The 27,740-nt window shown below is 45.8% G+C and overlaps 2 protein-coding genes across 2 annotated transcripts in view; one reads left to right on the top strand and one right to left on the bottom strand.

Annotated features, from left to right (window-relative positions):
- Positions 1 to 19,908, bottom strand: part of LOC119179900 (uncharacterized) — a 127,589-nt gene extending 107,681 nt beyond the window's left edge. Inside the window, exon 1 of the mRNA XM_037431016.2 lies at positions 19,744 to 19,908. The gene's annotated coding sequence lies outside the window, so the exon portion shown is untranslated. The remainder of the gene's footprint in view (positions 1 to 19,743) is intronic.
- Positions 19,909 to 20,431: 523 nt separating this feature from the next.
- The window catches only part of LOC119180249 (guanine nucleotide-binding protein G(o) subunit alpha), a 41,451-nt gene continuing 34,142 nt past the window's right edge, over positions 20,432 to 27,740 (top strand). Inside the window, exons 1-3 of the mRNA XM_037431396.2 lie at positions 20,432 to 20,680; positions 24,170 to 24,404; positions 26,547 to 26,638. Coding sequence (XP_037287293.2) covers positions 24,281 to 24,404; positions 26,547 to 26,638 — 216 coding nt within the window. The 5' untranslated portion in view covers positions 20,432 to 20,680; positions 24,170 to 24,280. The remainder of the gene's footprint in view (positions 20,681 to 24,169; positions 24,405 to 26,546; positions 26,639 to 27,740) is intronic.

Raw genomic sequence — 27,740 nt, 5'->3', positions numbered from 1 at the left:
GCGAATATCGTTGTATACATGTTTGGAGTCACGTACCAGTCTTTCCATCAATGTCGACCACCCGCACTTCCATCAACGTCCACCTTTTCCGCGTCGCAGAAGACGTCTTCCGTGGCACCGCTGCCAAACCGTGTCTTACCGTTTATTCTCGTTTCTTTCTTTTTTTTTTCATAGTTCGCTGACATGCCATTTTTACTAACTACAGCAGGTTCCATTCACCTCGTTGGTTTGCGAGACGGTTACTGGGACGACAACGACGAACCACGAACAGGTTTATTGCGGATCGAACTCGGGGTGGTGAACTGTGGGGAGGCGCAGAGTGCGTCGCCAGTGGCTACGTGCGTGTTATTATAGTTCTGCGCAGGAACAAAGAGCAAACGTCGACGTTACGACGCGCTGTCGGTTACGATCGCCGCCCGGGCGTAATATAGTCTATCCCTGCAGGGCCGCTGGACGGAAACAGGACGCGTTTCCATCCAACCGCCTTTTCATATCTCTGGACGATGCATTTTCTCTGTTATAGACAAGTGAGCATGGTGCCACTATGTTTGTAATAAACTTGGACAGCTGTATTTATTGTGACCCTTCTCGAAGCAGGGGTAGAGCAGGCGCGAAGGCAGAATTTCATTCGAGGGGTGAAGAGGTGGGGAGGGGCAGATTTGTGTGTGTGTGTGTGTGTGTGTGTGTGTGTGTGTGTGTGTGTGTGTGTGTGTGTGTGTGTGTGTGTGTGTGTGTGTGTGTGTGTGTGAGAGAGAGAGAGAGAGAGAGAGAGAGAACTGAGAGCCGGGTGGGTAGATGCGGTCGAGCGTCATATTGTGTTCTATATGCCATGTCAACAATAAAACGGGGGAGGGGGAGCGGGCATGGTGTGCCAGCTCCTTGTTACGCCACTGACTCGAAGACTTCCTGTCTACCGTTTCTTTTTTTTCCCCACTGATATCTGCCAAGTCAATAGAAGAATAACAATTGTTGTTGCGGTATTTCATCCCAAAATCATGACATGTTACGAGCGAGGCCGCAGTGGAGAAATCGGATATTTTTTTCGACCACCCGCGGTTTTTTAGCGTGTCACCTAAGTTTAAGTTCACTGTCCTCTAGCCATATGCCTCCTACGAAGTGCGGCCGCCACAGCCAGGATTCGATCCCGCGACCCCGGTGAAACGTTTAGTCCAGCATAAACGAAGAACACGAAGGTGGGGCAACGACACGAAAGATGCTGAAAGCTCCAGTGAAGACAGGAGAGAGGGTCAATACAATCGACTTTTTAAGAAAGAAAGAAAAACAAAGGAAGACGGTTACAGCCTTCGAGTCGTCTTAAGCGAATCTGTAAGAATTAAAGGACCCTGGAACCTCTCTAATCGCGGACGTACGCAAGTAATATCAAAGGTTATTAAACGTTCTCACAGCGTGCTCACTCGAGCGTTATAAACCGGGACTGCGTAGTAACGCGAAATAGCTGTTAACGATGTTACGAATATATTTATCACTTTCGCGTAAAGAGATCGCTGGAAATAACGCGTGATTTATCGCTGCGGAAGACCGACCCGACAGTTCTGTAGCTACTCAGAAGGCGGTAGACGCCAAATAAATGAGTTGTGGTAAATAAAGCTTTCTTGTTATTGCGAGAACGGCGAGTACGAAGTCCGCTAATGGAAACCGTCCAACCCATTCGTGCCAACAACAGCCGGCTGTACACTTTAATCAGTCATCGCTTTGAGAGACAAAAACAACTAAATAATCATTCGCGTATAGTATTACATGTATTACGCGCAGCAGTTAGAAGAGCACCAAAATGCGAAAAGATAAGTACAGTCGAACGCGTTTTATCACGCGTATGACATGGGGTAATTAGTCCTCTCAATATAAAAATCCTTTCATTTATGTATTTATATCTTGTATTTGAGCCATGCTCCGCTATGTGATCGCCGCGTTTCTGCGTTGTCTGTCGTCAGCTTCCCATATAAATGACGCTATATCAGCGGTGACACTGCTGTCCTGCGATAAAAAAAAGGTTGTCTTTTACGCTCTTTCACAGCGAAAGCTGTTATGCGATCAAAACTCGGGTCACGCGCTGCCGTATATAGTTGTCCGCCGCCGCCGCAGCCATCGCTGCCGCCAGTGAACTACATTGGTTAATATGTGGGGTTTAACGTCCCCAAACCACCATATGATTATGAGAGACGCCGTAGTGGAGGGCTCCGGAAATTTAGACCACCTGGGGTTCTTTAACGTGCACCCAAATCTGAGCACACGGGCCTACAACATTTCCGCCTCCATCGAAAATGCAGCCGCCGCAGCCGGGATACGAACCTGCGACCTGTGGGTCAGTAGCCGAGTACCTTAGCCACTAAACCACCGCGGCGGGGCGCCAGTGAGCTACAATGCACGAACTTAGAAAAAAACAAAAAAGAAACTAGTACCATGGACAGAGTGGTGCTCGAACCCAGGTCCACTGGGTTCCAGGCCAGTATTCTACCACTGAGACACGCCGGTGCTTGGGACTTATTGGCAAACTTGCCTTGGCAGACTTGATGTCGGGAAAGAAATCGCGTTACTATACGACTTATATAGTCTTCTAAAACAGCGAAGGAACAACCAGTCGTCCCATAATGCGAATAGCGTAACGAGTGGGTCGTCAGATGCCCCAACCCATTACAAATCTTGTTCTTGTTCACCTATTAACTGTGGTGCATACCCACTTCAGGCACAATTTCTCATCGTCGTCAGCCACTGCATGAACAATTGGCAGAAAATTACTCGCAATAGTTTAGCGGATACCACGTTTCTCAGAAGAATGACGAAAAATAGAATAGCGAATGCCGACCTACTACCCTAAAATTTTTATTATTAATGCCGAAGGGGGCATCAAGCAAGTGTTTTTGCAGCAGTTGCCCGATGAGTGTGTAGAAAAGGCTCTGAAAGGCCGCTCTTCTAGCTTTCGCTGTGACTGTGCTGCGCCTTCTGCGCAGGCCTAGTGTTCTTTTTTTTTTTTGCTATCGTTCTAACGTTTGAACAAAAAAGCGTGCTTTGTTTATGGATATCCAGGGTAAGGCGTATGTAGGTGTTTATGTGCAACTGCGTGACAAGGGCCAGTTGGCCCGTAGGTCGCTGTAGAGTCGCCGCAATAAAACTTCATCTCGATGCAAAAAAAAAAAAAAACAGGTCACTAGAGCTGACAGATGCAACGTACCGTGCAACATAATATTTTATGTTAGTATACGTTTACTAATAATCTTAATTACGATTGATGGGTACACGATGTATGTCGATTCCAAAATAGCAAATTGGGAAGGCCATATTTCAAGTTTCGTTTTTTTCTTGTTAAACACAGCATTAATTTGAACGAACAGAAAGAAAGCCAAAGGGAGGCATAGGAGATGTGCGTTATTTGCAGTAAATATGACGTACATGTGAAAACAGCGAAGTTCAACTTGTCGCTGACAGGAACCGAACCAGCCACCTTAGAACAAGGCGTCCGGTGCAAAACCAACTGCGCCAGAGCATCGGACGTCTCATTAAAAGGTGGCAGGTTTAGTTCCTGCAAGCGTCAAGTAGCACTTAACCGTCTTCACATGTACGTCATATTAGCGGCAAATAACATCCCCTATACTTTCCCTAGCTGTTTTGTCATTATGTCAGCTGTGATTACCGTCGTGTTTATCAAAGAAAAATGCCGCTGCTTGCCTCCCTGGTTGTTGTTGTTGTTGTTGTTGTTGTTGTTCTCCTATTTTTAGTGGCGCATACCCACTGTGGGGGATTGGCCAAGAATCGAGTGGCTTTAAAATTTACTGTTCAGATTTAGAATGATGGAGGTATAACAGAAAGATTACCGATAGCCTATAGGCAAGTGTGGTGCTTATTGTAATGCATACAAATATTTACATAAAAAATTTATTCTTAGAATAGACCAATAATCTGATTTTATACGTATATAATTATGTGGACATGTTAAGATAAAGAAACTGGTTAATTAGTCAACCTATTAGTTTCATCAATATAGTCCCGGACGGCCGCGCATACTGTGCCATTAGAGAAACCAGAAATGGAAGCTCCAAAAGACAAAATGACAGGCAGAGATAAGTCCATACCAATGCCACGCAAAGGTATTTCTAATAGGGTTTTTCGTAATGTGTTAAACCGCCTGCAGGTCAAAAATAAATGGTCTATTGTTTCCAGTTCATCACAGAATGCGCACAGTGGCGAAGGTGCCTGAGCAGACCTGTGTTTATAGAAATTTAGATTTGGTACCCGGCAACGCAGCCTTGTGATAGCTACTTCTTGTTTTCGAGTGCGGCAAAAGTCTCTTCGCCAGGGATATAATAAATGGCGATATTCTGTAGAGGTCCGTGCATCGGCGGTCAGGTTTATCCGCACGTTGGAAGGAAGAAAAATAAAAATAAGAGTTTCATTCATTTAAAAAAAAAAGTTACATAGCGATATAGTATACAGAAGGAGATCCAAACGCTCTAATGTGCGCAGGGTCTTGTACTAATTAAAAGAACAAATATATCAAAAGTCACTTGCTCGCAACAAAGAATAAGTTTAGAAGAAGCACTAACACTCGACAGCAAATAAACTAAAACATGGTAATGACTGGAACCCCCTTCCCGCATCGATCGCTTCAATCAGAGACGCCAACGCGTTCAAATCAATCATTTTTGAAAGTGCATTATAATTTATTCTAATCCTGCTGTTTTGTTTTACTTCTTATTGATATTTGTTGTCCCGCTCCTCTCTGTAATGCCCACTGCCTTGAGAGTAAATTAATGAAATGAAATGGAATGGTATAGAAATGTACTGTACTGAACTATATGTTGTATGATTTTAAATGATCAGAATACAAATGAGCAGAATGGGCAGAATTTAATTCAGCAGAATGAAGATGCAACAATTAGGTCCTATTAAGGATATTACTTCAGACTGTGTTTGCCAAGGACGAGGCAGCAGAGTACAAACAAACAGGACCAACGCAGACTAATAATCTGATTTATTGAAGTCACATGTGCTTCCCTCTTGGAACAATGCGCGTGTGCAATGACAATGATGACCACGTGACGAAAGCACACTCCTCTACCTAAATCTCTATCTTCAAAAGAAAAATGAAGCTTTTTTTCAGGAAAAATGCGCAAATGTATATCGTTGACGCACTTGTCATGTAGATATCCACGAGGCTTCCAGAATTTCCCGTGGCATTTGGTGCTTCGCTCGCCCTAACACCTTCGGGCTACTAAAGATAACAGCTAACGTGGTTGCTTGGGCGAGTTGGTACGACATTATGCACATTCACAGATACTGCTCAAGTATATGTTGCGCGGTTCCAGCAAATGAATGTTGTTGTAAGTCAGTGCCGCTGTCTGTCTACTTCTTTTCGTGTCCCTCGTTATTGCACTGTTTTTTGTGTGAATCTTGAGCAAAGATAGTAGTAATGGCGAACGTAACATATATGGCTTGCAACACTGTAGCGGTGCCTGCCCGCAGTGAATTGCTACTAGAATCGCCTCAATATTCGTTATCGATGGAAAACTACGCACCCGAGGAGAGGCCCAAGGCAGGTGCGTTAACATAGCGTGGGCCGGCTACTAGCAGATCTATTGAATTGACCTATATATCGGCGAATAAGCATACCATGCAGCTCGCTCAAGATCTGGGAAGGAATTAGATTCATCGACAATGGTATAAAGTGTCAGTGTATCTATATCTATCACTATGTATGGCTCTCAATATACGTGCTTCTGAGGGCCGCGCCTTCTTTGTACCGCACAACGTATAATTTACACACTGCGGAGAAAAAGGAATACACAAAAAGTGAGCGCTTCTCTGTGGTGTCTAGATCGAGCTGTCTTTTCTTAAGGCCCTAGATGCCTCATCATCAGACACATAAATCACAGCATGTGATGATGAGTGGGGCGAAGCACGAGAGGGTTTCATGGCTAAACTGTGTACCATAGGCGAATATCGCCACTGCATCATCAAAGACGTGGCACACACTGCATATATTTATACACGAAATTTTATTATTCGTAAGTGGTATCTATACGTTGCCTGCGTTCCCCCTTCATTACAACGGCTTTATGATCGGTGAAGGAGCTTATAGTGGGATCTTGGCAAAGACGAAGTAGTGGGCAGATTGCGAAGGTGGAACTATAGGTGGTCACGTACATACAAAGGATGGACAGACCCACGCCTTCAGGAGCTTCACCCCAGAAATTGATCCTCAGCGTCCTCGATATTTGACGAAACTTGGCGAGACCAGCGTCGACGTTGATGCGAAAAAAAGAGGACTTAATAAAAACCGGTCGATCGTCACGTGTTACTCAAGTGAATGCGCGTGCGCAGTCGGCCTACCAAAAAAGCCACGTGACCCAATGTAACGTGATGCCTTCGATGACGTCACTCAACATTAGCGTGCTGTCACAACACGGACATAGCACGATGACGTCATCACAGGGAGTCGTCTATTGTTCCGAGGAGCACCAATCACGGAGGCTGCGCAGGGAAGTTGTCAGCAATGATGTAGCAAGGAACGTTTCCTCTGCAAGCCCAAACCCCCTGAAGCATGGTCAACTCCTGCCTCCTTCCTGAAAAATATTTCTAATAGTAATAATAATACTATGTCTGGTTTTACGTCACGAAAACCATGCTATATTAGATTGTGAGAGACGCCGTAGTAGAGGGCCCCGAAGATTTTTGACCATCTAGCTTTCTTTAACGTGCACTTACACCTCACAGTACACGGGCCTTCATCATTTAGCCTCCATGGAAACGCGACCGCCACTGTCGGGATCTAACCCATGACCTGTGGGTCACCAGCTGAGCACCTTAGCCACTGATGCACCGAGGTGAACTCGCATTTAAGGTTAAAAGGTCAGCTCAAACAGTTTCTGGCTGTAGTGTACCGTTTGTAATGCACATGACCCTGCATGGGCATTGCGAAACCATCGCTTCTCTACTCTACGCCATACAAGTCTGTAGGTTACGTATTACTCTCTCCCCTCCTTTTTCTCGCATCACTTCTCAACCTTGAGACATATATGAAATAAAAATGTTTTCAGAAACAAAACCCTTTCAACACAACGTGACACACTGGTCGCGAGAACGCATATACGTTGGACTATACTTGGACGTTTTATATAGCGCACGTGAAAACGTTGCCAGAAATGCCACAATGACCTCGCTTGCGCGTCACGTTCTGATTCTCTTTTTTTTTCTTTATCTCTGTCCTTTCTCAATCCACGGCGGGTTTTACTCTTGGCAGGAGGTTCGTGCTGGATAAAACGCTTTCTGTGTTCCTGAAATGTTCCAACGATTGCTTTTCTCTCCCCGCCCCTTTTCCCCTGACACTTGCCTTTTCGACATTGCCTTTGCTCCAAACGTATACGTTTCCCTGCTGGAGTGGTGATTTCATGGTAGACGTCTATTATTTAGCTTCGTCGTCACGACACCACGCTTTCGCTCGGTTTGATTCGTCCCGTGTTTCGGGGGCCACGGTGCGCACGATCCAATGAACATCTAGTCATTCCTTTCTTTCTTTTTCTCTTTCTTTTTGTTTCTTTTTCTTTCTTTCTTTCCGTCGAGCCTGGCGTGGTGAACAGCTTTATATTTGTCAGCTGCACATAATAGTCGCGTGTGTGTAGACGGAGCTTTTCGAGCCGCAACTCGACGAAGCGACAATGGCGCCACCCCCTGCGTGCGATATCGATTACGCTGTCCCGCCGGATTGGCTTTCCTGCCGGACGTTTTCTCGATATCGACACCACTTGCCCGCGTTGCTTGTTTGCGTGGCCCACGCGCCGTACGTGTTTCGTGCGTTGGCCTCTTGAAAACACGTTCATGACACTTGATATGCGCCTACTGTGCGGCTACACCGGCGATTATCGCAATTAGTGCGCTATTTTAATCGTTAACTGCATCAAAAGGGTGTGTGAAATGCAGGGACCTCTAATTATACTTGTACATTAATTTTTTCAATGTAGAGTGGTGGCAGCTCCTGCGTGTACTGGGGCACGCAAGTGTAAAGGCTGATGCGTATTGACGTTGCTGCCTCGGCAATGTATCGATAGGGTGCCACTAATATTTCATCATCATCACCATCATAAATATCATCATCATCAGCCTGACTACGTCCCCTGCAGGACAAAGGCATCTCCCATGTTCCGCCTGTCAACTCGGTCCTGTGCTTGCTGCTGTCAATTTATACCCGAAACTTCATAATCTCATCTGTCCACCTAAATTTCTGTCTCCCCCTAAGCCGCTTGCCTTCTACTGGGAATCCGTTCTGTTACCCTTAATGAGCAGCGGTTATCCTGCCTACACGCTACATGCCCGGCCCATGTCCATTTCCTCTTCTTGATTTCAACTATGATAACCTTAACCCCGGTTTGTTCCCTGATTTACTCTGCTCTATTCTGGTCTCTTAGTTTCACCTATCTTTTTCCTTTTCATCGCTCGCTGCGTCGTCCTCAATTTAAGCTTGACCCTCTTTGTAAGTCTCTAAAGATGCAGCTGTTATGTACCTTCCTCTTGAGGGATAGTGCCAATCTAGCAGTCATGATTTGAGAGTGTTTGCCAAATGTGCTCCACCCCATTCTTATTCTACCAGTTACTTCAATCTCATGGTACGGCTCTGCGGTTGTTACCTGTCCTAAGTAGACGTAGTCTATTATAACTTCAAGTGCACTATTACCTATCTGGAAGCGCTGTTCTTTTCCGAGTTTGGTGTACATCACTTTCGTTTTCTGCACTAATATTTACCATAGCCCAGAAGCGATTATGGTGGCGTTCCTTGAGTAGTCGTATATGTATTATCAAGGTGTATGGAACAGTGCCCTAGAATTTTTGAAAAAAAAAAAAAGTCACTTCCATGTGCGAGTGAAAGCGTGAAAGGTCTTCTGACGATCGCGGCATCTCAAGCAGATAACCGCTAAAGCTCGAACATGACCCCTACGCGTTTTTTCCGACGGAAAACCCGAACATGGCATGGGCTGCATGGCAACCCGAAGGGGTGCTTAGCAGCCACCCTTTTGGGTTGTACCGAAAAGGTGGCATCTGTGGAAATTGCGCGTTTTCACGTTGGTTGTCCGCGGCTGCGCGAGTGTCATATTTAGAGCATACCAGCAGACGACTCGTACCTTTGTACGTGTTGTACCATCACCGGCAACTTCGCGTTTTATCCACAAACAGCATGGATGTCATTTCGCCCTTTGCGACGGCAGCATTTTCTTACGCCTGCGTTCTGTGCAGTTACGCCAGACCTGGTCCTGGTGGAGTTGGCTGCGAGCCTTACTTCGTAAATTTCCCTTTGTTACCATCGCATTCAGTGCATCGCAGTTGTGTGAAATTGAGACACCTTTTGCAAGGGTGGACAAATATTCGATATAATGCTATCTTACTTCTAGATATGGTGAGAGAGAGAGAATTTATTAGAAGGCAGAGAGTTTGGCCTGAGCTAGTTTGCTCTAGCCTTCTATGCAGGGGATAAAAGAAGGGGGAAAGAAAGACTATGAAGGGTGATGATGGGGACAGGAACTGGTGGTGCGTATGTGCAGTAGCCACTTAGCATAGCACCCCTTAGCCTAATATCTGGTCTGGTGCTTTTGATAAAGTCTATAAAACAGCCATTGTAGCAGTTTTTGATACTGTTCGCTCCCTCATTGCTGACAAAATGTAGCTTTCACTGAGTGGCGTTCGTCCGATGTTTTCTAGTGTTGTGCCTCGTATTATTGGCAGTCACAAAATATATGAGCTAAAGTTTCGCGCACTTGGCAGCGCTCACAATTCGGGCTGTCCGCACGGCCGATTGGGTGGGTGTAGTGGCGAGTGAAGGCGACGCCCAGACGAATACGTTGCAGCACACTAGCAAGTCTTCGGTTGATTTCAGCCGGAAGACGAAAAGTCATATCGGGGTCTGTTTCCCGCAGACGCTTGTTCGGATGACCTGGTAGCGACCAATAGGTGGCAGCGAATTCGCGCATGAGCGATCTCAACAATGTGTTGACGTCACTTCGCGAATACGGTACTTTGACGTACACGGGAGCGGAAAAAAATTAAGGTCACTGTTTTTTTTAATATAAAATATGGGGCGTGCATTACAGTCAAGTGACTATATAGCATTTGTCATTTCGAAATGATAGGTTGTGTGTTACACACTACTGAGGAGGTATTACTAATGAAATAAATGCAGCATAATTAATTCGTGACAACTTGCCCGTGCGTGTTATATATTCGGATGTAAGTGCAACATGTTGAGCGTTGTAGACTTCTTTATAAGTAATGAAAACAGCTTGTTTGTTTGAAACTTGCTTAGTTGGTTTTTAAATACTACTTACGCCATTCACGATTCATCCGTTACTGAATAGCAGTGGAAATTGATTGATTGATATGTGGGGTTTGACGTCCCGAAACCACCATATGATTATGAGAGACGCCGTAGTGGAGGGCTCCGGAAATTTCGACCACCTGGGGTTCTTTAACGTGCACCCAAATCTGAGCACACGGGCCTACAACATTTCCGCCTCCGTCGAAAATGCAGCCACCGCACCCGGGATTCGATCCCGCGACCTGCGGGTTAGCAGCCGAGTTCCTTAGCCACTAGACAACCGCGGCGGGGCAGCAGTGGAAATTAGAGCGTAAAGGTGGAGACGAAGTGGTACAAAAAATGGTTCTGGCTATAAAGCGCATTCCGCAAAAGCGCTTTGTTGATGCATTACAGAAAGTAAAGCAGCGCAAGGAGACACTATGCACTATCTGCAATCAAATTTCACCTGTCAATTAATCAAGTAAAGTTTAACAATAAGGTTGAATTTGGACTTGCACATTGTATCCCTTAGATACTTGTGAACATTATCAAAAAAATCTTCGGTTTCATTTTCGGTTTTCAGGCCAGAAGGTTCCTGAAATAAGGGACCCTCCCACCTACACTCACAAGCTTTACTCAATAAATGTTCTCTCTCTCTCTCTCAGTTTCATTTCATAGGTACCCGCCATGTGAATAATTTAACTCATGGCCACTGCACAATATCGAGCTAAGTATCTGAAGCTACTCCCTTCAGTGACCTAACTTCGCAAACGCATGAAAGCCAGATTACTAACGATGCTAATCCTACTTTTAGTTACGTCAAGCAGAATCTGACACATTTTTTACACTCCTGCATAAGTAACAGTTTGTAAAGGGCTCATGCATTCAGAGTAAGAAAGAAGGGGAATTGTTGGAAGGCTTTTGTCTTTGTTAGACACGGCTCATAAAACGTACTCAAAGTTCACCGAGCGAAAACGTGGCTCGGGTGGCATTATTGTTTCTTTTAACTGTATCGTAATGGTTCTGACCTGCAGCTAGGAGAGAATTGAAGTGGGCGAAAACTCGCCCTTTCCGTTGGTGCTATCGGAATGCACGGCCTTTGAACGATCTGTCTTTTGCCTGTGATTGCTCTATTTGGTATCCTACTGGACGCGTTCTGACCCATGACATTGGATCAGTACGGAACAGTGGTGCTAGTTCAACATATTCTGATTACTCTTACACTACCGGCGCACTTAAACTAAAAGATAAAAATTAGGAACGCTTTCCTTGTCGGGAAAATGGGGGCAAGCGTAACGTTACGCGTACTTGATTGCTTGCTTGTCAAGAAGGTGCTGGTTAAGGGAACTTACAGCATTAAGATGAAGCCAGGACAAGGGGAAAATTCACATTTTATAATTATAAAAAGAAGAAGCTTACACTAGTCTTAAGGCTTAAGAAACGGTGAAGCCGGCTGTTCTTAGTTCCTTGGCGTGCTAGCTCTTCTTGGCTGATGCTAGGTCGCTCCTTGGCGTACACAGAGTGGAGTCGAACCACAGCCCGCCACAGACCATGCAAACTGAGGCGCCAGAATGAACGTGCAGATGTAGCTGTGGCACGAGCAAAGAAGACTTCCGGCGCGCCACAACTTGGCGTTTCGGATAACGAGTGCGCAGGAAATTTTCCACGCCTAAATCCGACAAGAGCTGGTACTGAGTCAACGCAAGTGCTCAACGCTGGTGAGAAATGTATCACGAAAGAGTCCGCCAAGCGCACCTACGCTGATGCACTGAGCCCATCTCAAGTACCATCTGGAAGCCAACAGCAAGAAAACCTCGAGCACGTTATTCGCGCTCTGTTCACAGCACTGCGTTCACACGTCGCTAAGATGCCTGCGAGTTCAACGAAGGATATGTTGGGAGCAGTCCTGGCTCTAGAGTCAGTGTTACTTTGCTCTGCTTCCACAAACACACAGTAGAATAATGGCGCTGTCTCGCCCACCTGGTATATTTCGTCCTTCAAAAGTGCCCTTAATAATGCAATGGAACTGCGCCGGTCTTCTAAAACGCCTGTGCGAACTCAACCTTTTCCTGCGCGACATTCCAATACCGATTCTAGCCCTCTCCGAAGCCGGTCTACCGAATGCAAGGAGGCTCCCAGGGTACATCCGACACGGCAACCCGAGCATAACGTCGTTTGCAAATGGAAGCGCAATGATATACATAAGGCGGGAAATACCTCACGTCACCCTACCAGTGCAAGACCTCTGTTCCAACTCACTGGAAGTCGCTGCTGTGCAAGTGTGTCTGGGAAACCGAAAACTGAGTGTGGTATCGGTGTACATAAGCCCACGAAAAAAGGTCTCTATGGAGACTTTCCTAAAGGACCTCTGCACTCGATGTCCCGCTCCTCGAATAATCTGTGGTGATTTTAACGCGCACCATCCACTCTGGGGAGATAAGAGTGTAGATTTTCGAGGCAGGGAACTTCTAGCAGCTGCAGATGCTGCCGACTTATGTGTGGCGAACGATGGTAAACCTACATTTTTCAGGCCACCTGATTCATGGAGTGCAATAGACCTTGTACTTCACTCCACGGACCTTCTGGTATCATCGACCACGGCTCCAGACAAGATGGGCAGCGACCATTTCCCCATCTTCACCAATATCCTGGGATTTCGAACTGCTGGTCGGCAATTCTGCAATGTAACACGCTGGGACACCTACAGAGAAGTGTTGGACAAATCCACTGGTGAGCTGTTTGCAGATATGCTGCAAAGCAAGCGATCAGCAACTTCATTGCTGAAACTGCCTGACCATTTTCCTGCTCCAGACTTGAAATTGAAGAACCTCTGCGCAGCACGTAGACGAGCGGAGCGGAAAATAATGAGAACAAAAGGAAATCCGTCTGCGAAAACCGAATATAACAGGATAAACGCTGCAATTCGTCGCCATACAAAAAAATTAAGACGAAATCAATGGGCCGCTTTCTGTGAGAGTTTATCAACGTTTACGCCCTTGACAAAGATATGGGCAGTAATAAAGTCTTTCTGGGAAGATCCGAACAAACAGGCCATTCGAAGCACTCGCTTTGAAACAAGGGATAGATTTGCAAACCATTGCAGAGGATTTCGCAGACGTGTACATACCTGGTAGACCAGCAGGAGCGGCGATTCCTCTGTCACCCCAGTTTTTCCACACGATGGATACGCCATTCACCTTCCGAGAGCTGGATATGGCACTTAGCAAATTAAGAAGACGCTGTGCCGTGGGTCCCGATTTGATCAGCAATCAAATGCTGACAAATCTACCATATGAGCGGAAAAGGGCTCTTTTGGACATATTTAATCATGTCTGGAGCACGGGAGAGATCCCACTTGTTTGGAAGACAGCATGGGTGGTGCCAGTCCTAAAGTCCGGAAAGGATCCTGCGAGCCTCGCGTCATATCGACCGGTATCTCTAACATCATGCGTATCTAAGTTGATGGAAAGATTAATATGTACAAGATTAACTTGGTACCTTGAACAAGGAAGACGATGGCCACCGTGTATGACCGGATTTCGCCCACGACTGAGTGCCCAGGACAGTGTTTTGGACCTATTAAGCCACATCGAACACCACCGCGTCAGCGGACTCTCGACACTCGCCGTCTTCATGGACGTTGCCAAGGCATATGATTGTGTGCTTCAGGCAGGCATCGTGAACGGGCTCCAAGCCATGGGTGTGTCGGGAAATGCTCTTCGGTTCGTACATGAATTTCTCAGAGACCGCTGTGTCCGTGTTAAGCTTGGAAATGTAACGAGCGAAGAGAGACGCGTTTCCCTCGGCGTCCCACAAGGAAGTGTTCTATCTCCCTTGCTTTTTAACGCTGCCATGGCCAGGCTTCCCGACACTCTGCACTCAGCTCTGAAAGCAGTTAAAATATCCATCTACGCCGATGACATCTGCATTTTGATCTCAGGGTACCAGCACAAACGTTTGGCCCGGATAGCACAGAGCGCTATTTCAATCATTGAGCGTCACTTGTTGACACTTGGCCTATCTTTATCAGCGGAAAAGTCGGCCTTCATGCTCTTCCCGGGAATGCGACGGAAGTCAACACGTCTGTCGCTGAATATTCGAGGCCACTCAATTCGTTGTGCAACAAGTGTTCGCTTCCTGGGCATTACCATCGACAACAAGCTATTATGGCGACGTGCGGTTGATGGCATAGTAACTGCATCAGTGCAAAGGATCAACGCTCTTCGTCGCATGGCAGGGGTCCGTTGGGGCAACAATCCTATGTCCATGCTTAAATTGAATGATGCGCTTATAACAAGCCGCATTCTTTATCAGCTGCCCCTGATATCACCATCACCAAGCCAGTTCGAACGCCTAGAGGCAGTGCACAGAAAGGGTCTTCGCTTGGCGATGGGAGTCCCTCAGGCGGCTTCAAACACGAAGGTCACCAATGAAGCCGAGTCTCTTCCGCTCCGCCTTTTGGCGTCTCAGGCCTTATTGACGCAGCTGTCAAGACTGGGCGAGTCCTTCGCAGGCACGGTGCTTCTCCGGCGGCTAAGAGCAAGAACTGGCTCACATTTCAACGCGGCACTAAACACATTTCAATATTTAGGCTTGAAACTGCCTAAACGGCGCCCTATGGACCCGCCATGGTCTTTTGTGGATGTTGCGTGCAACTTCAGCGTACCCAATCTACCAGCGAAGCGCACCATTCCAGCCGCGGAAGCGAAATTTCTTGCGCTGGACCACTTGAGCACCATGTACCGTTGCCACCTACAAGTGTACACCGACGGATCAGTGTGCACACAGACTGATAGCTGCGCAGCGGCTTTCTGCATACCCAGCCTGGGCGTGTCATGGTCGGGCCGCCTGGATCGCGTGGTTTCGTCCACAACGGTAGAAAGCGCTGCAATTACGGCGGCTTTGCGAAAACTGCGATCCTTTTCTGCACGAGATGTTGTAGTGCTGACGGACTCCAAATCGGCGCTACAAAGACTGCATCGTGGCCTACCTCAAGAAAAGTTCACCAGGCAATCTCTGGCACTAATCAAACACCTAAATGGCAAGAGTTTTAATATAAAGTTCCAGTGGATCCCATCCCACGTTGGCATTGAGGGCAATGAAAAGACTGATGCCCTCGCATGCGAAGCACGTACATCGTTTCCAAAAGTAAGAACTCCCAAGACTTACCAGAACAACAAAGATGTGATACGCAATCATTTCAAGGCGATCTACAGGTTTCCACACCAAGCATGTGTAATTCATGGACTTTCTCGTGAAGAAACGACGCTGTTGTACCGCATTAGAACCGGCTCCGCATACACCCCGGCCTGGTCATTCAAGACTGGGAGATACGCTTCCCCGTTCTGTGCCTTCTGTGGTGACATCGGGGATATTGAACATTTCATTTGGCTTTGCCCACAGTTTGATGCGCAAAGAGCAGCGATGATCCGCACCTTGCGAAAAGGCTGTCATAGGCACCGGACAGTTGATGACATCATCTTTCCTGAAGGACCCGCGGCAACTAGGAGGAACGTGCAACGAACTTTGTTGGTCTTCCTGCGAGACACTGGGCTGTCTGACACGTGGTGACATTTTCCAAATTAAGGAGATGCTCAGGCGGAACAATTGCCGGCCATGCAGGCCAGGCTAACCCCGCCTGCTGCAACACCACCACTACCACCACCACCACCACCACAGGCGCTGAGATTGAGTTTACTTCAAACGGAAACGTATACCCTAACCCTGCCTGTCTCTGCAAGCTTTATCGGGGTGTCTATTTAACCAACTCGTGTATTAAATATGGTGGTCTAGCCATCTTACACCACACGCTCTGGGTGTGCCCTTCGGTACGTGGCACCGATTTCTCATCGACCAACAAGTGGGGCTCCGCTTTGTGAAATCCCTACATACAGTCGCAACTCTGGGCTGTCTGCGGAGGCTCCACGACGCCGTGGTAGGCCTCAGCCTTACTGTCCCGTCGTGGGAGCAGCCCGCCGTCTTTCGGACTTTCATTGTCAACTTTTCGGACTTTCCAGGTGGTCGAAATATCCGGAGCCCTCCGCTACGGCGTCTCTCATAATCATATGGTGGATTTCGAACGTTAAACCCCACATATCTATCTATCTATCATCCAAATTTGAAAATATGCACCGTCAATTGTTTTAACGATAAACAAAGATCGACTGGAGCAGTGTTACTTCAGGCGCCGTCATCGACTTGATTTCTTCAACACAAATATATATATATATATATATATATATATATATATAAAGTCATGTAGATCATCCGTGATAATTCACAACGGGGTTTATTTCGACCTTTCAGCCAGGGTCTGGCCTTCATCAGCAATGAGGGGTACAGTTTGTTGGTGGTCAGGCTTCATGCAATCTTGAAGGAGAGAGGGCACGCAGAAAAAAAGAGAAAGTGAAACCATAAGATAGACTCCCCCCTCCCCTCGGCCGTCCCCTTCCACCACTTCTTTTTACCGACGCACACCTTTAAGACCACGCAGGCCGTGGACATCTTCAACGTGATCGTCGGTAAAAATAGTAAAACCCCAATTGGAGCGTGCGTAGGAGCTGTATTTTTGCTAATAATAACAGATAGATAGCCGCACGCATGAGCAGGAAGATCTTTTTTTAGGGGCGAAGCTCTTTATAACTGCATCCGTTCGTCCCTCGTAGCCGTTGTAGTATCTAACAGGTATAACATTTTGACCTCCAAGGTGGTGCCGGTGAGAAATTTCTTCTGTGCGCTGTTGAACAATAAAAAAAATAGTGCTCAATGTACATGACAATGGCTGATAATGGAGAATGAGAGACAGGAGCATTTGGCTTTTAGTTAACGCGCACGCTGCTATCCCCATTAGCAGCCATAGGCATGTACATTGAGCACTATCTGACAAGAAAGGGTTGCTACGTTATACTCGCTGGGCGTAACCTCCTTGGTTTTAGAAAGGTATAGCGAGCGTTGGGACGCAGCGCCATGAATACAGTGAACTAGTATATACCATGAACCCGAGGTGGTTAAAGGGGGGAAGTAGACCCGAAGCGCGAGCCGTAAGAAAGTGTGCGTATGCCACCTCTCGTTTAGTCCTTGGAATGTCCGCTGGATGGCGGTGCTTCTATATGGGGAATATATGATGAAAAGATGCGAGATGGTGGTACTTGGAGTGTTGGAATAGATGGACGAACGGACACATAGACAGATGCATGAATGGACGCATGAACGGACGCAGGGGCGGATGCATGGACGAACGCACAGACGGGCGCACGAACGGGCGGATGGACGGTCACACAGACGGACGCATGGACGGACGGAAGCAAGAACGAATAGACGGACGAATGCTTCGCACCACTCTCCATCATTCACTCCGTGGATAAGCTGCCGATTTTTTTTTTTCATTAAGCGCTTTAAGATGCACCGCTGTCATTATAGTATACCCTACGATGCTTTATAGTATAGCTTGATTGGAGAAAGAAAGAAAGAAAGAAAGAAAGAAAGAAAGAAAGAAAGAAAGAAAGAAAGAAAGAAAGAAAGAAAGAAAGGTGAAGCAGTCATTCTATCGTGCGCTGAGGTAAATTAATTAAAGGAATCTTTCATTTCTAGAGCAGCCTGTCCTTTGAGATAATTTCACTAACCTAGGAATATGCAATGATTTATACTTCCCTTTATACGGTCTGCAGTGTCGACGCGAGTTCGAAAAATGAACCCTCTAATTGATGTCGTTACCAATCGGCGGCGCATGCTCAGAAAACCGGATGCATCGCTGTCGTCCGATCATTTCTTATATCGGCTTCCTTGGGTTCGAAAAAAAGATGAATTTCATCGACTCTCGTACCAGGCTTATCGATATCAATACTTACAAACACAACAGCAAAGCGTAATAATAAATTACGAAGACAGAGTTCAATAACGGGCAGATGTCGTGTCTCTCGCGATAGGTGTAATATTTTACACCTAACAGCAATTATTGCCAAATGGTGGATGTATTGTTGGAACGCACACAATATACGCCGCTGTCATAAGCCTCTGACGTTCCGTTGTGTATTGGGCGATTGAAGCACTGAAATCACCTTCAGACTTGCAAACAATGGGCCGCCTCGTTTACAGTGAGGGCGCGGAGTATAAAGTTTCTTCACGAAGATATGTCCCCGCCAGCATTGGCGCATGATAGCAATCGTGTGTGCTGCCACTGAATGAAATCGAGGTGTCAACTATGCATGATATATAATACGGGTGGGGTGGGGGAAGCTTTTTTTTTCCTCCCGGTCTTAACGCAGCGTAGCTTTGAAGAATTTATCAGAGGCTGCATTCAGTTCCAGAGATGGAGTACACTGCGATAATGATCGAACCTCATGTTGACACACCTAAAAAAATTTTGCAACACACTGGGAGATTTTTTGTGTACTATGTATACACTCAACGAACAGGTACACATATGATATGTGTACATATATAATGAGATCTTACAGGCAATAATGCCGAAAAAAGTATAGGGGAAGTTATTAGACTGAATTGTAACGTTCGTAAATGTGAAGAAAGAAGAGTGGGTGAAAAGATAATTTGCCGTGGGCAAGATCCAAACCTGCGACCTTCGAATAACGCGTTCGATGCTCTACCACTGAGCTACCACTGCGGCTATCCTCCCAGACACTTTATTGGCTATATATGTGAATTTAAACGTGGGGGTGTTATTCGAAGGTGGCAGGTTCGGTTCCTGCTTACGGCAAGTTATCCTTTCACCCACATTTCTTTCTTCATATTTACATTTCAATTCGGTCTAGTAATTTCCCCTATACTTTCCTTGGCAGTATTGTCTGTTAGATCTCATTAATATTGTCTCTCATTATTATTGGGCGATGTAAGTACTACGATAAATAAATAAAAAAACATGAAAAACGAGCTCTTACACTTTTTTCCCTTATATATATATATATATATATATATATATATATATATATATATATATATATATATATATATATATATATATATATATATATATATATATATATATATATATATATATATATATATATATATATATATATATATATATATATATATATATGATCTGCAAAAGATCATATGCTGATCAAGAACGTGCGCGCACAAGCCATATTTTCCACAGCTTTCTACGAGAGCTTCCGCGTTACCATACAATATGTGGAGAAATGTTCACCTGCGTGTCAAACATTTATACCATCGTAAGTGATCTTCAACTCGATCAGTAATAGTATATCATCACCACAAATCGAGCGTGCTTAGGAACTGCATTTTTGTTAATTATTTCTCGAATCAATACATGCGGCGAAAACACACATCACCGTTGTCGACGTAACTAGATCAACTCCAGCCCTGAATAGCTTTGAAACTCTCGAAAATGCACGTACGAATTCTTCTTGACAATGCGTAAACGCAGGACCATAACATAAAAAAGTCGAAGTGTTGAAGGTTGGGCTTACCTGCACAGCACTCAAGCAAAGCGTGCGGCGTCCCTCTTGTTTAGTTTTCCGAAAGCAGCCGTTCGGCGTTTCATTCAGGCTTGCAAATCAATGACGACAGCTTTGCGCACTTCTAGAGAACGGATCGTGGCTAGCTGCTCTTTTCGCCATAGGTAAATGCACCTTGGAAAAACAAAGCACCCCACACACACCGCTCGCCAACATCGCCAGAAAACGAGTTCTGTGGTGAAGAGCACCCGTAGGCGGCAGCGAAGGCTAGATTGTGTCGCCATCTGGGCTTCGTGAGCGCATTAATAGTAAATGGTGTGAGAATAATTTCATTGAAGGAATGTTGTGGAACACTGAGCGATCACATATTCGCGGTAGTCTCTTTGATACCACAAACATTGTTACAATGATTAGAAGACATTAATTACTCTGCTAATTTTTGCCTCCACTCTCTGTGAGCGTGATTATTACGTTGACTTGTCGTGCTCGTCACAGAAATGAACAGCTATTACTAAGTCGTGGATGTCGCTACTAACGAACATGAATTCGTGGGAGTGTAGAGGATGTTTGTGTGAGTGCATGGCCAGCATGGCCTCGCCAGCCTCGCTTGCTGACGCAATATTTTTCTAGTTCACTGCGAACGTATGCGAATGCTGATGCTGGCGGCGCACTACGGCCGTTTGTGAAAGCTTCGTCGGCGTCTCTCGCAGGGGACTCTGGGAATGTCAACAAGCCTGTCGGTGCGTGCGTGATTCACAGCGTGAGCACGTTGTATTGTCAGCGTTACATATTTATGTCATTTCACGCCTCGACGCTGCTCTCGTGATCGACCTTGCTTCTGCGACCGCACGAGCCATATGGAAGTGTCGCTCAAACGACGTTGACTAACGGCGCCCGGCGAGGCATCGTGACCGAAGTCCAATCCTGCTGTACGGAAAGAAGAAACGGCGTAAGCGAACCATTAGCATCGTATCGTGCATTTAAAAATGTCCGCCTCTGCATGCTGTGCACGCGTGCTTTGTTTTCGCGAATGAGCTCGCCCGATTTTGTTGTCACGTGCACCGCGACGTAATTTGACGATTCCGCGCAACCTTATTGAAGCCGGGCGGAGCCCGCTAGAAGGTTTGTCTAATCAGCGAGCGATTGCTGAGCTGTGCGCCAGGTTAGACCAGGGCTTCACTGCACTGCCCCTCGTCGTATCGTAGTTGATTCAAGTGATCGGCTGAGAATACGACCGAAAGCTGAACGCTTAGCATGCTCTCTATGTTAGGCACCTTGTATTTTATTAATTATTTCAACCTGTGATGGTCGCTGGAACGTTGTTCCTGTAAGAATGTTGCTCGGTGCTTGTTAGTTGCGTGCATCGTGGAGAGAGGTCTGTTAATCCAGTGTCAGAAATCGGGGCTAGCGGAATAAGTTTTTATTACGGTCTGCGCGGCTCCTTAGGGTCGGCATTAACCAACATTAACGAAATCTGCCTACATTGCTGTTATAAATGTGATTTTTTGAGTTATTCGGAGGCGAAATCACTGCGTTGGGGGGTTTGCCCGTCGCACCTCACGCTAACTGGTTTCACCCATTCTTCACACCGCGGCTTCACCTCGACGATAGCGGGATCACGTGTGCGCGATGGTCGAAGAAGTGACATCTTTTGTTCGCAGCGTATTTCCAGTACGCGCTTTCGGTACAGTTTCCCACGGTCTACCGTTCCGCTACGGTGGTACCCGCTACGCAACGCACCTGCAACGTAACCGCGGGACCCGGATGTCCGCTAGATGTCGGCCACTGTATTTGACGCTCGCCTCATAACTCACATCGTTGTTGAAAGTTAGCGCTGTGTTGTGTCTATGTGCCTTCTCTTGTCCGTGTTCGTTGTCTGCGCTACCATCCATCACATCGGCCGTTTTATTTGGAGCGCGCCTTGTTTGCGTCTTGCATCGTTTGTTTGTTTGTGGTCGTTTCTTTTTGTTGTTGTTCGAAATCGCGTGCAGCGGTTTGCAAGGTGCGCCGCGCCGGTAGATTTTGCTCGTGGGCGTGCAGCGGGGCGATTCGCCGCGTGCGTTTTCTGAGCGATGCCAGAGATTGCAGCGTGAAAAGTGCCAGGGTGGAGCTCGCTTCTCGGGCCGCTGCTTATATTTTTGCGCTGGTCTAGCGCGAAAGTGCTAGGCAGACGAAAAAAAAAAAGTATATCGGCGCGCAGCCGCTGTGGCCGGCTTTCGCCATGAGCATATGTGCGGGCCTAGCAATTCGTCCTGCATACCCTTTTGTAAGCATGGCGCAATCGTTCTCTATAAAACTAACGCTGTCTATAGCGCGCCTACAACTCTGCGCATTTACGTATTTTGCCAAGCACATTCTACGAGTTTACAAGAAAAATCAGGCAAGTTAGCAGAACAAAAATTTCGCGGACGCTTTTTTATAGCCGTAACGTGTCTCTCATCATCATATCGTGGTTTTGGGACGTTTAACCCCATCATTTATTGAAATTGTGGTCATAACGCGCGCTGATACTACTGCACTGTAATCCGTCGCATGATATCAATTAATATTGCCTGATAAGTTGTTAAATATGAATTTTAGTTTTGCGCAACACAAAACTATGTGAAGTACTTGAGAATTGAAGCGGTTATGTGTATGCATCATGACTGCTAATGATTTTAGCATTCCACTTGAGTGAAAACTCGGCAAGCACATGCTAGCCGCAGTTCTACTAGCTCACGTGTTTTAGGGTCTATAACTATATAATTAAGTTTTGAATTTTTAGTGCAGGATTTTGAGACAGACAAATTGCAAGTGTTTTTTTCCAGATCCTGTCATCTCTCGTTTTATTCAAAAGTTGCAAACGTGTTAAAACATGCAAGAGGGAAAATGGCAGTGGACAGGGGAGCAAACATGGGTGGCTGACGTTTTGCTTTTGACTAACCTCTTCAGGTTTGATTGAATAATATAAAACATTTATACTCAAAAAAGACGCTGAGGCATAGACATGTTGACAAGGAAAGAGAACAAGGGAATGCATATGCGGACTATTAACTAAAAGGGCCCAGTGTGGTGGAAAAGAAAGTAGACACAAAAACTTATCTGTCGATGCTAAGCTATGGTAGCGCCACCTGTGAATCTGGCATACATGGGGTACTTGCACAAAAGTTCAGATATCTCACTTCTTTCTTGTGCTAGTTGTCACGCAGTTCTCCACACATGCGGACAACAGTTTCGACACTTTGAAATCTTTCTGTAACAGCTTCGACTGAGTTTTATAAAGAATTGAATTTTATTGTGGTAAATACAAGACAAAGGAGCACACATGGACGGATTCGTCTTTTGTCTCGGATTTTGTGCTGTACATTTCAATTCACTATGAATCAACACCAACTAGCCTGGCGGTCCGTTCAGCTCAGTTGTACAAGCTTACGCATGCTGCTTGCGAAACAATAAATGCCCCAAGACTGAGTTGGGATTGGCCAGTGATTGCTACCATGAAAGATTGTGAAGTTAGATTAGCCATCAGTCTTGATCGTACGCAGTTAACCATTGCAAGATTGCTGGAGCTACGGAGCCTCCTTTGTGAAGATTTAGGGGTTGCTTGAAAATAAAGCCTCGCACCACACCCGACTAAAAAGTCACGCCTTCCTTATTTATTTTCAGAAGGCCTTCAGTGCATGAATGTAGCCGATTCAGCTGCTACAAATAGTCTAGGAGGTGGTAGTAGAATACTCCACTTAGCAAACGTCTTACTTGAGCAGACCTTACTGGACTCACACCTCCATATTCTCAGTTTGAATGCATTGTTTCAAGGACTCGCTCAGTTTGTAGGGTCCATCATAGGAGGAATCACTTCCCGAAACAATTTGATCAGCATTCATCGATCGATTTGCCTTTGTGTTGTCATCTCCTAACCTTCCAGTGATTGATTGGGAGGTTCAATCCTTCTGCCTCGCGCCCTCCCAGCAACACCAATGCATTTCTAGTCTGGTTGTTCGTTTTTCAATCACCTGGGATAACTAGGTTTGTAGCAGAGAAGAGCACAAAGGCAAATTAATCAATAACTAGATAGATGTGCAGTGTCATTGATAGTGTGGCAAATCATTTGTGCGGTGGTCCATGGAAATTATAATCGGGAGAGAAGTGAACACTTCTCCCCTAAGTATAAAAATTTTTACTGTTGCCAAGTGTATATATACATGCACATGTACAAACACGCAAGAATAGACAAAATTCAGCGCCTTGCCTCAAAGAAACAAACAAGTCATCTGGCTATGTCCCTGCAGAAAAGAAAGGCATTGCTTGTGGTTGGGAATAAGAACAACAACAAAAAAATGATTAAGCTTTTTCTTTTTTTAGTAGAAACTCGTGCAGGCTCCTTGTTTTAGCTTTGTAATATGAAGTGAGAAGATTACCAAGCATTTCCTCCCAATACGTTAACATTGCTCAATTACAGGTTCCTGCTGTGTCTCTTATCAACGGCCACAGTGGTGCGTGCTGTTCGCGGTGTCGCTGTATCCCCCTGTTTTTCACGTGACGGTGCGTGGGGCACCCATAGTGATGGGGCATGGGGGGATGCCTGAGTCTTGACGATGAGGAAAGGAAGGCACGCCTGCGCAGTGCCCAGATCGACCGGCAGATCGCCGAGCTCGCACGCCAGGAGTGCAATGTCATCAAGATCCTGCTGCTCGGTGGGTGCCCCCTTTTTGTCAGTTTCATTCGGTCCCTCTTTTTTTAAGCTTTATTTTCAGCAAAGGGACCGGTGTGCTAATGGAAAGTAAACGTGTAATGCATGAAAAACTTTATGTAAACATCGTGCATGGGTTTTCTAAATACACTCAAACCTAGATATAAAGAACCCTGATGTAATGAAAAACAAAGTAAAGGAAATGTAATCTTACAGCACATATAGTGTCGGGAATACACCTTTATAACGAATTTTCCGATATAGTGCATTTATTTTTGTGTAGTATGCAACTTTGTTATAATGAAGTTTGAGTGTAGTCGCATCATGCCACTGCAAAGCAGCACTCTAAAAGTGATGTTAGCTTCGATGCAAGTGTATGAACTGGTATTACACTTTAAGTCTGTTGGAAAGAAGTATACATTTAAGGGTTCATTATCTTTGTTAGACACAGTAATAATGAGATTGATGAGATATTTATAAGAACCTTTAGCTTGTATGACACAGACTGCAGACGAGTCAAAACTAAAGCATATGCACGCTAATTAGTTAGCCACAAGTTGGTGCACTTAGTTCTATACTCACTGCGCTTCAAACTAAACCACCAGTTTTGTCACGCCCGTACATTGCATAGCAAAGGCATTTGATAAAGCATCAACATTTGGGTACTGCACACCGTGCCTATTTCAACCAGCATAGTGTCACGAAGTCATGACGTGGATGAAGGCACAAGTCTGCGTGTTCAAGGCTAAACTTTTTTGGGGGGAGGGGGGGATGGACCTTTGCCTATAAAAGGAAAATGCAATGTGCGTGCAATTTACGCTGTGGCCCGATGGCGGCGTGAACATTCGTTGGCCGTTGTGTAGTCTCATCTGCTGTGAGGTGCGTCGACGTTTATACGTGCGGCATAGAACATGGCAGTCTCCTTGCTTGTGCTCGTGTTAACTCGCGAATAAACATCATGATTCGCATTCCGTGCATAATCCTAACAGAATGATCTCAAAACAGTTGTGGAGCTTCTCAAGCATGGCATCGCAGTGTGCACCAAGCAGTGCTAACGGTCTTTTTTGGGTGTAACCCAAGAGCATCCAACAAAGTACTTAACCTGTGTGGCAATAATTGGTGAGTTTGTTTAATGTGTGACAGTGTTTATTGAAGAAATCAATGCTAGAGCTCATTTGAGTTTGATGGCAGTGCTGTCTCAATGTGACAAAGTGCTTTTGTGTCTAACTCTAATAACAGCAGATGGCTACACGTTTTTGTTGCGACAAAGTAAACTACTAAATCTTGCTTTCATCCTATTTTTATTTTTACCATGCAACACAATATGAAAAACCAACAAAATGCAGCACTGCCCGCAACCAACTATTACTGTGTCTTAACTGCAACATCAATTGGCACTACAATCCTGGGACTGTCAAAGATATCAATCAGTGCATGTGTGCAAATCTCAGTGTGTTTTGGTTGCCACTAGCAGATCACATCTGTTTTTGAGCTAGTGCTTCCATGTGTAGGATGTTAAAAGAAAAACTTTCGTACAAATCTGTTGTCTCTGAAGGGAAGCGAAACTATCACCATTTCTAAGTGCCATTACAAAGATTAGTTTGTAGAGTAGAAAACGAAATTCGTTCTTTGGAAAGCCTGCTGTTGGGGTAACGGTGCTTGAACCGAGAGAGACTAGGGTAATCCCTGCCATGTTCGCTGCATCTCGATGGAAGTCCAGGGGGTCGAGGTTATCTTGAGCCCTCCGCTGCGGCATCGATTGCAGCCCAAGTTGCTTCTCAGATGCATGTTTCTAAGATCAATTCACTGCTAATGTGCGATGTAGATTTTAGTTCAGTGGATTGTATTTGTAAAGTTCTTGGAAATCTGCATATGAAAGAAAAATTAATCTTAATGAAATGTGTATGCCTTCACACTTTGACTCATTGTCACTGTAGTATGTCTGTGACAGAGGCCTTCATAATAGTTAATAAAGACCTAATCATCACCAAGTTCATTGTGGCATCTCAAGTTTTCATAGTGGCTTTGTTTTTGGGAAAGTACAAATGTTTTGTGTCCTCTCTCTCATTGTTAGTGTAGCTTGTGTATTTTTCCGATCAACTATTAATAGTCGCCTTGATTTGTTTCTGTGATCTTGGCTGACTAGGTGCGGGCGAGAGTGGCAAGAGCACCATCGTGAAACAGATGAAGATCATCCACAGCGAAGGCTTCTCCGATGAAGAGCTGCGTAGCTTCAGGGTAAGCTACCATGTCTTTCAAAGATTGATCACTGTTTATTTGTACGCAGAGAGCAGCACTGCAAAATAGAAAAAGGCTGTCAGTTTCCGCGTGTAGTTGTGCTTTTTAAGTACCGTATTTACTCGACTACCGCGTCCTCGATTGTAACGCGCACTTGGTTTTCACGACAAAAAAAAAAAGTAAGACATCGATTGCAACGCGCACCCATTTTTCTCGTTGGCCCGCACGATCACACTACTCGGAAAAACGACTCCTTTCGGGAGCGTCTTCCGTTTAAATATGAGGTACGGGAGAAGCTTGTGCATATCTGACGTGCAATGGAGCATTGCCGTCACTCTTGTTTTACCGTGGCCCGATGTCAGCATGCGAACTTGCTTCGCCCCCTTCTTCTCGACGGTGGTGCCAGGCATGTCGAAGTAAGGAGGCGTCTGATGGGCTTTCCCGATTTGCCCAAGCAGGTAGCCGTTGTTGTGCCGCAAGTTTAGGACGAACCTCTGAAAACTGTGAAGCTTTCTTTTCTTCGTACTCCTCCGGCAAGTTTTGGCGCATGCCCGTTCGCTTTTGGAGGGAAAAGCCTTTCCTCTTCATTAGGTTAGTTAGCCAGCACCTGCTCGCTTTGAACTGGCTCCGCGTTAGCCCTTTTTCTAAAGCTAACTGCATAGCCCGCACTTAGAGCAGTTCTGTCGTCACGGGCCGCTGTGCCGCTCGCTGCTCAAGCACATACTCAGCGAGCAGCTCTTCAATTTGCGGAAATCGACCCTGCTGTGGTTCACTGAAGCCTTTGCATGAATCTTTGACAATCTTCTGCTTTTGTTTTTGCCAGTCCCACAAGCACGTTTCGGGAACTCCAAACGACCGCGATGGGGCCCGATTTTCGTCTGTTTCGGCACACGCGATGACTTTTCTTTTAAAAGCGGCATCGTGGTGCACTCGTCGAGTTTTTGGAGTCGGCCCTTCCATGCCGTCGATGCTAATGAACTACAAGATGACAAACTCCTCAGCACACGTACGAAGTGCCGCACATGAGAAACACATAGGCAGAAATGGCCGACGCGCCATGGCAAAACACGTAGGGGGCGGCCATTTTGTAAATGCCGATGGC

The sequence above is a fragment of the Rhipicephalus microplus genome, chromosome 7, assembly GCF_043290135.1.
Source record: "Rhipicephalus microplus isolate Deutch F79 chromosome 7, USDA_Rmic, whole genome shotgun sequence".
In the NCBI taxonomy this organism is placed as follows: Eukaryota; Metazoa; Arthropoda; class Arachnida; order Ixodida; family Ixodidae; genus Rhipicephalus; species Rhipicephalus microplus.
Note: the sequence above shows the minus strand (reverse complement) of the source record. Positions and strands in the feature narration are given on the sequence as shown.